The 8,853-nt window shown below is 32.3% G+C and overlaps 1 protein-coding gene across 2 annotated transcripts; it reads left to right on the forward strand.

Annotated features, from left to right (window-relative positions):
• Nucleotides 1-5,414: 5,414 nt before the first annotated feature.
• Nucleotides 5,415-8,853, forward strand: LOC101203137 (protein ESKIMO 1). 2 transcript variants are annotated; one of them, XM_011658113.2, is made up of 6 exons: nt 5,415-5,770; nt 5,896-6,503; nt 6,587-6,758; nt 7,049-7,248; nt 7,333-7,491; nt 8,282-8,853. In XM_011658113.2, the coding sequence occupies exons 2-6, from the start codon at nt 5,932-5,934 to the stop codon at nt 8,628-8,630; spliced, it is 1,452 nt and encodes a 483-aa protein (XP_011656415.1). In that variant the 5' UTR covers nt 5,415-5,770; nt 5,896-5,931; the 3' UTR covers nt 8,631-8,853. The 2 variants fall into 2 exon arrangements, with proteins under 2 accessions (XP_011656415.1, XP_004138419.1); XM_004138371.3 differs by having other exon boundaries at nt 5,415-6,503.

Below are 8,853 nucleotides of genomic sequence, written 5' to 3' on the forward strand. Positions count from 1 at the left end.
CTATTAACTAGAGATTATTGAACCTGTTTATTGTTTTCATCTTTCGAGTTTTAGCTAGTTTCAACGTTGATAATGGGCAAATTGTCGTTGTGCTTGATAGAAGCATCAAGTATATCAATTAGTAGGTTTTCTTCTAATTCATTGGACATTCTCACTCTTATGTTTTGAAAATGACTCGACTTTCATACTTCTTAATATGAGATTTTGAGTTCTTCCAATGTCCTACCATGTTATCTTGGATACATATAGTTATTTATTATTCAGTAAGTTACACTTATAGTGGCAGCTATACACTTTACTTCGAAGAATTTTTTTTTAAAAATTACAATAATTTATATTATTCATATACTTTATTGAGATTTCACGATTAGTGTGCTAATGGGTTACATTCAACTCTCTAATCCCTCGCATTAAATAAACTATATCCAATATTGTAGAACATTATGGTCAAGTTTGTATTTAGGATAACTCTATAAACAAAATGTCTTTTCGATCAAATGGAAATGTTCAATAAAATCATAAATTATTTGAAATAATAATTTGCAAAGTCTAACTCATACCAAGAGCTAGCTTAATGGTAAGTTTCTTCAAATCCCCTTTAGACACTTAATTTTAAGTCTAACTCATTGCATTTTTCCATATTATTTTTACTAAATTATTAACCTCCCGTCAATAAAATTATTTTGGATTTTGGTAGGGTTGTTGGTTATTTTTCATTTTATATTTCAAATGATATTGTACTTGAATGTTGTTGGTTATTGTTGTTCATTTTGGTTATTGCTGTGTTTTGTGGTGAAATTTTGCAGGTTTTTGAGAAGAGAAAATCAAACTGTTTCCTCTTATGGTTTCAAAATCTTTGCAAATGAAGAATACTTAGGGGACTTTCTATTAGTGTGTTGTTTAATTTGTCAGTGTAACTTTTCATATCATGTTTTTATCATTTAAACATTAATTTCAGCATCTAATAATATTTAATGGATTATAAATGATGGTGAGTGTTGTGGGCCTTTGATTTCAGCCTTTGTGCTGGGCTGTGTAAATGGGCTTCCTCTAATTATCCACTGAACCAACTCTCCACCAATCTTCCATATAGAATACACAAAGATATAAGAAAAAAGGAAAAGGAAGATTTGGTTAGAGTCCAGATTGGGCTGTGGTAGTCGCAGGGGCCGAGTTGGTTAGAGTCCATTAACCGTAGATGTGGTTTGGTTTAGTATTGGTTCCCCAGTTTGCGTCCAAAATAGAAAGCAATGTTGAGTTTTAGGCAACCTCCTTTTGCTTCCCAAAACTATTGGTGAATGGAATGCAATGAGGTGGTAAGGAATGGGCCAAACTCCAGAGGCTCTGAGTGGACAATTAATGCAACTAAGTCTCCTAAGTCTCCTAACCATTCCTCCATATTTAAACCCAGGGGTCCGCCTCCACCTCCACCTCCACCTCCACCTCCATTCCATACTCCCAACAGCTTCATCACCAACTTTACATCTCTTTTTTCTTATCTCACTTCTTCACTTCTTCACTTCCTTTTCCTTTTTAAATAAATTTCATTATCCCCTACTAAATTAATTTAAGGGTTTGTTGTATTTGTGTATTCCCATTGGTTCAACTCATTAAAAAATAGTTTGTTAAATGCTATAACTTTTCTTTCAACTTCCACCTCTTTTTATAGCATTTAACAAAACAAACTTCAACCACATATCATCTCAACTTCCACCTCTTTTTAAATTCTATCCATCCACTAAACATAAGGAAGCAAATCAAAGCAATGAAGAAAAGTATGATATAAAAATCAAAGTCCAAACTCAAAACACAAAACACAAACAACATTTCACCTTATTAAAAAAAAAAAAGGATCTACTTCAAGTTCAACATTGTAGCCCCTAGCTAGCTAGTAGTATTCAAAATATCCACAATCTTTTTTTAACATTAAAATGAAACCAAAAGGACAAGATCAAGAACAAACTTTTTGTCATGCAAAGTTGAGTTGATAATGAGAGTTTCAAAAGAACTAGGAGACCAATCAAAAGCTGCCTTAGCTTGGAAAAAAAGTGATGTTTTAACCATCAAACTACCCTTTAAAAGAAATGGGATTGACACTCAAAAAAAAATCTCTCAATACTCTCTGTCAAACAGAAAGAGAAATAGGTCATTGCTTTCCTTAGCATTTACTTTTCTCATACATAAAGTTTCTAATAATTTCCCAATAAAAATTTGTCCTAAAATAGATCATTATGATGTATGAGTCTTAATTATGCATCAAATGTTGTTCATTCATTGTGGTTGTTGAGGTCAAAAATAACATCACTCTTAAACCCAAAAAAAAAGAAGATTTTCTTTTCTCTCTAATATATCCATTGGGTTTGGGCAGATTGAACCTTCTAATTTGATATAGATGTTTACTTCTACCAACCCCCCTTTGTATTCACATTATATTATTCACTTCTACCTTCATTTGGGTTGTGTTCATTCAAACTTTTTCCTTCTCTTCTCTCTTCTTTTTAACTTTTAATTATCAACCAATAACAAGAAAAATTAGATTTTACTTTGTTAGATGAAACTATACTCAATTAAATATAGTAATATTTTAAAAACATTTTTGTTTTTTTCAATTATTTTACTGCTTTATTGAATATTAAAGTAAGTAGTTCCCCTTACAAAATTAAAGAAATATAGTAGTAATTAAGATTTATACACCAATAAAGACCATAACAAAAGAAAAAGTTAGCACAAATTAATTGAATGTAATTCATAACTCATATAAACATAATTTAAGTTAATACTTTGGATCGAGCACAAGGGATAGAGTGGCAATCAAATAACTGCAATTTCAACGTAATTGGTACGTTCATGCACTACATCATTAATTACTAAATAACAAATAGAAGAATCTTTTGCAAAAGCTTCAAAAATATATATTACTGTTTTAGGAATATATGAGAATGAGATATCCTAAACTTAGAAATAGTTGTTATGAATATCAAAACACCATGTGAACTGAAAACCTTTGAGTACACTTCAATATGATGAATGGCAACCAAAACACAATCCTAGCTAGTAATGACCAATAACCACAATGCATCCAATGACCTAAATCTAATTCCAACAACATGCATCAACCTTTAAAACTTACACCTTCAAGTTGTTTTAAGTTTTAAGGATGAATTAAGTTTTAATAGAGATATCCATTTAACCCACTCCAAATGAAGGCAGGAAATGAGAGAGGGAGTGGGGATTATTTTTTACCCCATTTACATTTTGGGATCGGGGCCGGGGAATACATTATTCACAAAAACATGATTAAAATTGAAGAATATTTCCCCGCAGCAATCTGATCCCCGAGAAGAATCCCTACCCCGTTTTCTGTGGTAAAATTTGTGGAGATGGAAAGTAGAATAGGGGCTGGGGACGGGGAGTGGCATCTCCGTCCCTGTCCCGCTCCATCATCTTTAAGCTTTAACCTTTGTGCTTCGTTTCAAGATTAGAATTAAAGCAATACATTCAAGTGGGATCGATCATCCTATTTATATAATGTTCAAATATTGGGGTAAAGAATGTGTGTTGTTATTTTAAGATGTTGATCATAAGGCAATATGTGTTTAAAGCCAATCCTTACGGATAGAATCATATTGATTTGAGAATTTTAGTGATTGAAAATTAGGAATTCTCGTCCCAAGTGAGTTCATAAATCCAATTGGCAAGAATTTCATATCACAAAGTCTAAAGCTCACATACATTTTTTTATAATTTTACAACACTTGTCGTGTTCTTCTAAATGAATGAAGGGATAATTGTAAATACAGTAATTAAATTCAAAATATTAACATATATAGCAACATTTTAAAAAAAAAATTATAAATATTACAAAATCTGCAAAGTCTATCAATGATAAAAATTTATCACCGATAGATTATGTTACAAATATTGGTCTGTCACTGATAGACCAAAAAACAATAGAAGTCTATCACTAGTATACTTTATTATATTTACAACTTTTTAAAACATTACTACATACTTAATTATTATTTCTAAAATTACTATCGACAAGTAAAAGGTATTTCTACCTAAAATTTGATAAGCTCCAAACATCCAATCATAGAGGCATAGTTAGAAAATTAAATTCAAAAGGCATATAGGATCTTATTATGAGCATTGACTCCTTAATGAGCTATTATAAAAAGACTTTTTATTGTGTCTTCCAATATAATAAATAAGACCTTGTTTCTTAACCTCATTTATTTCGTTGTCTTAAGAATCTTTAAACAACTTTCCATACTTTATAACTCTCAACTAAACACTATAAAAAAATCATTCCCTCCAGTAGTTTTAATAAAACCCAACAAGTTAATACTATATCACACATTAAAATTTTAATTGTCAAAGTTGAACTATCATAATTATGCAACTAACATAAAATGTATATTATCAACCTCAAAAACATATTCTAATACAATATTTTCTATAACAAATTATTATAAGAAACTATATTAAATATTTGAAGTGTTTGTAGGGATCAAACATACATCATTTAGATAGAAAAGTCTTAAAGATTTATCAAACTTTTTTTTTTTTTTTCAAAATAAAGAACTTATTAGATAAACGTGAAAGATTGTTAAATAATAAAGAATATGTGATGAAAAATTAATAGAGTAGACTTGTAATAATGAAATACAATTTCAATTATAATGAGCACAAAACAAAACAAATAGTCTACGTATTCAAGGACGGCAAGATCGCGTTTTATACATTAGTTTGGTTTTTCCTTCCAATTCCACGTCAATAAATTAACCTATTTAGTTGATAACTTTTTATATATATATTCTTTCATTTGGAAATTTTGTGATGCCTACAACTTGAATAGAAATCACTAAAATAAAATTTAAAAAAAAAATGGTGCATTAATTAGGAATTCCAAAGCTCTATAATTTCAACAACAACTCGTGGCCACAACATGCTATAAGATCATACATCATATCCATTAGGAGACCCACCCAGATGGCAAAGTACAAGGTCATAATATAAGAGATAAAATAGCCTATTCAATGATCAATGGTTTGTCTTTTACTAACATATAAAATCCAATCTTCTACTTATACTAAATTGCATAACCGCTTTCTATAGCTATATCTTGCTGGGACTATTGTTTTCCATAAAGTAAAAACGTAATTGAATGAATATGATATTTGAATAAGAGGAAAAATAAAAAGTAGAGTTAAGTAAAGTTAGATTAACATGCATCTATTGTAAGAAGTTCAAAGTCATCCCCTACAGAAATTGGCATCGATAAGGGTGAAAAAGAATCAGGACCCTCCATTTTGAAAGGACCCACCAAAGTTGAAAGAGAGTATGGCCGTCGGATGAAAGCTAGCAATATTACTTAAGCCATTCCATGTTCTCGACATTTTACAGAGAGAACTTCACTTGCAAGCATCCAACTGTTTTCTCACTTCCTTTTCTTTTTCCCATCCATTTCACTAACTCAGATTCGAAAAAGAACTCAGAACAAACAATCTCCCAAAAACTAAACTTTGAGATCACTCCTCACTCTCTCTCTCTCTCCCCTTTTCTCTCTCTTCCATGGCTATTGTTTAAAGAAGATTATCTGAAGTTATTAACTTGAAGAAGAGAGAAAAGAGAAAATCAAATGAAAATACTGAGAAAGACATCTCCTCTTCCTACCAGAAAAGAAAAGGAAGAGCCATTTCTTTTTTCTTCTGAGATAATCCCATTTCACCAAACCTCATATTAGACTAACAAAAACCTAATTCTCAACGTAAAGTTTCTCTCTTTCTTTTTCTCTCTCTCTCTCTCTAAACCTCAATCAATGTCGTCGATATATTTCAACTCCCTTCTCTTCTTCGAACCCACTACTAATTTTCTTCTTCTTCTCGAATGCAGCCATCTCGTCGTAAATTCTCTCTTTTCTCATCGGAAATGGCGGCAATGAAAGCTCGAAAAAACAACAATCTCTCCATATTTGCAGTTGTTTTCTCCGTTTTTCTATTTGGGGTTTTCATGTACAATGAAGATGTTAAGTCTATTGCCGAATTCCCATTTTCCGGTTCTAAAACAGAGGATGTTCGAGAACAGACTCAAAAACAGAGCTCCCCTGTTCACAACGCTATTGAAACCGACGTTTCGGAGAACTCAAGATCCCAAATCGGAACGAAACAGGTGGAGAATTCGGAAGAATCGGAATCAGAAACAGAAACGGATGAATCTGTTAATTTGAAATCGATTGTTTTGAAGGAAGATGAAGAACAAAGCAATCAAAAGGTCGAACAACTGCCTATACTTGAAGAAGATGATGACGACGATGTTGAATTACCCCCCGAAGAATGCGATCTTTACAACGGGGATTGGGTTTTCGACAACACTTCTTATCCTTTGTATAAAGAAGATGAATGTGAATTTCTCACAGCGCAAGTTACTTGTTTAAGAAATGGAAGAAAGGATTCTCTTTACCAGAATTGGAGATGGCAACCCAGAGATTGTTCTTTACCAAAGTAAGGCAGACTAAACTTTAAAAAGATTTTAGATTCAAATACTTCAATTCAATCATTAAATCAACGGGCTTCTTTTTTCACAGATTCAAAGCTAGATTACTTCTGGAGAAACTAAGAGGAAAGAGGTTGATGTTTGTGGGAGATTCATTAAACAGAAACCAATGGGAATCCATGGTTTGTTTGGTTCAATCAGTGATTCCTCCAGGAAGAAAAAGCTTGAACAAGACTGGTTCTCTCGCTATCTTCAAAATTGACGTATAATTTCTTTCTCTCTCTCTTTAAAATTCTTTAATTTTGTCTTGAAGGTTCAATATATTCAAACAGTGTGTTTTCCAGTCGGTCCATAATCGTCGGCGGGCGGTTCAATTATTGGGACGGATCTTAGTAATTAACGATATAAACAAACCAAATCAGGGGCTGTGTAAGATTTTTAGTGAGGAATCGTTTCTCGTAATTGAAAATTGGTATCTTTTTGGTGGACCTATTGCTTTGGGTTTACTCTGTTTCCAAGAAACTAGAAAAACTTTGGATCATGTGTGTTGCAGGACTATAATGCTACAGTGGAGTTCTACTGGGCCCCGTTTTTGGTAGAGTCAAATTCTGATGATCCAAAAATGCATAGCATTTTGAACCGTATAATCATGCCTGAGTCCATCAATAAGCATGGAGAGAATTGGAAAAATGTTGACTATCTCGTCTTTAATACTTACATTTGGTGGATGAATACTTTCTCCATGAAAGTTCTGTAAGTATTTCTTTCTCAAATTAACATAACCTTCTCCACAAATAGCATATCTTTGAAAGTCTTTTGTCAATTTGATGTGAATAGGCGTGGATCGTTTGATGAAGGATCAACGGAGTATGATGAAGTTGAGAGGCCGTTGGCTTATGGAAGAGTATTGACCACGTGGCAGAAATGGGTTGAAGAAAATGTGAACCCTAATCGAACCACCGTCTTCTTTAGCAGCATGTCTCCTCTTCATATCAAGTAATTCTTTCCTCTCTCTTTTTTTTTAAATAAAAATATTTACAAATATAACATTTAATTTCTTTTTTATTACTTTACAACACCATCAACCTATTATTGTTTAACCAATATTAATGATTCTTACGCAAGAAAATACCTAATACCGTTTGGTGTACAATTAAAATAATGAAGCGAAAGAAACATCATAATTATTGTGGCTTTTGCCTATTAATCCACCAAATCATTAGTTTTGTTTTACAATAATATATGTGTAACTTGTAAGTGGAGTAGATCAATAGCTAATTCAACCAATTAATTAAAATGAAGAAGTTGGGAATTATCTAAATTTATAATAATTCGCGTGGGTTAATAATGGTAAGGTGACAAATAATTTTGTTCTATAGATGTTATTTTATACCAATAGTACTAAAATTAAATTAAATCATTATTTTTCTAGGGGAAAAAACTCCTTTTATGTGTGGTCTGTGGGGAAAAGTTTCCTTTCTTTTATTCTTCACCTCATCTTTAATGTTGAGTCCATCTTATATTATTAAATAGTTTATTAAAAACAGTTTTTTGTCATATAATTTGGAGTTAGTAGGAATTTGATTGGAGTGGAGCCCATAGAAATATGACGTAAATCATTGCAAAAGTCACAAGAATCCTTTAAAAAGACAAACTTTAATCTGAAAAAAGCCATAAGTACCTCCGCTAATTATTCAATTTTGTTGGCTCTCTCTTCCATGTCTAACTTAAATTTGATGTTTTGTAAATAATTATAATTGTGTTTGGGTTTATGAAACAAACACAGGAGCTTGGATTGGAACAACCCAGAAGGAATAAAATGTGCGAAAGAGACAATGCCAATACTAAACATGACGACACCCTTAGAAGTGGGAACGGACCGTCGTCTATTCTACATCGCTATGAACGTAACACAAACAATAAAAGTACCTGTCCATTTCATCAACATCACCGCTCTCTCCGAATACCGTAAAGATGCACATACATCCGTTTACACCATCCGTCAGGGCAAGATGCTGACCCCCGACCAACAGGCCGATCCCTCCACCTACGCCGATTGCATCCATTGGTGTTTGCCTGGCTTGCCCGACACCTGGAACGAGTTTATTTACACACGAATCATTTCCGACTCCTAACACTGCTCCATTATAATTCATACATCCAATTAAATTCTCTTTTTTTTTTTCTTTTTTTTCCTAAAAGCTTTTTCTTTTTGTATAATTTCTTCTTCATATGAAAATCTTCTAGGGGTTTCTGTTGTTGATTTTACCCCTTTTTTGTTTGAGTTATTATAAAAGGCAAAGAGTTCATTCATCTCTCTAAATAAAACATGCGTAAGCCCTTTCTTCATTGTGCATA

The sequence above is a fragment of the Cucumis sativus genome, chromosome 6 (genome assembly GCF_000004075.3).
Source record: "Cucumis sativus cultivar 9930 chromosome 6, Cucumber_9930_V3, whole genome shotgun sequence".
NCBI classification, from domain to species: domain Eukaryota; kingdom Viridiplantae; phylum Streptophyta; class Magnoliopsida; order Cucurbitales; family Cucurbitaceae; genus Cucumis; species Cucumis sativus.

Excerpts from the sequence above, each read along its gene's own strand:
- LOC101203137 (XM_004138371.3), top strand. The coding sequence starts at position 5,890 with ATGCAGCCATCTCGTCGTAAATTCTCTCTTTTCTCATCGGAAATGGCG. Across the intron at positions 6,759-7,048 it reads TCGCTATCTTCAAAATTGAC|GACTATAATGCTACAGTGGA; the intron begins GTATAATTTCTT and ends TGTGTGTTGCAG. Across the intron at positions 7,249-7,332 it reads ACTTTCTCCATGAAAGTTCT|GCGTGGATCGTTTGATGAAG; the intron begins GTAAGTATTTCT and ends TGATGTGAATAG.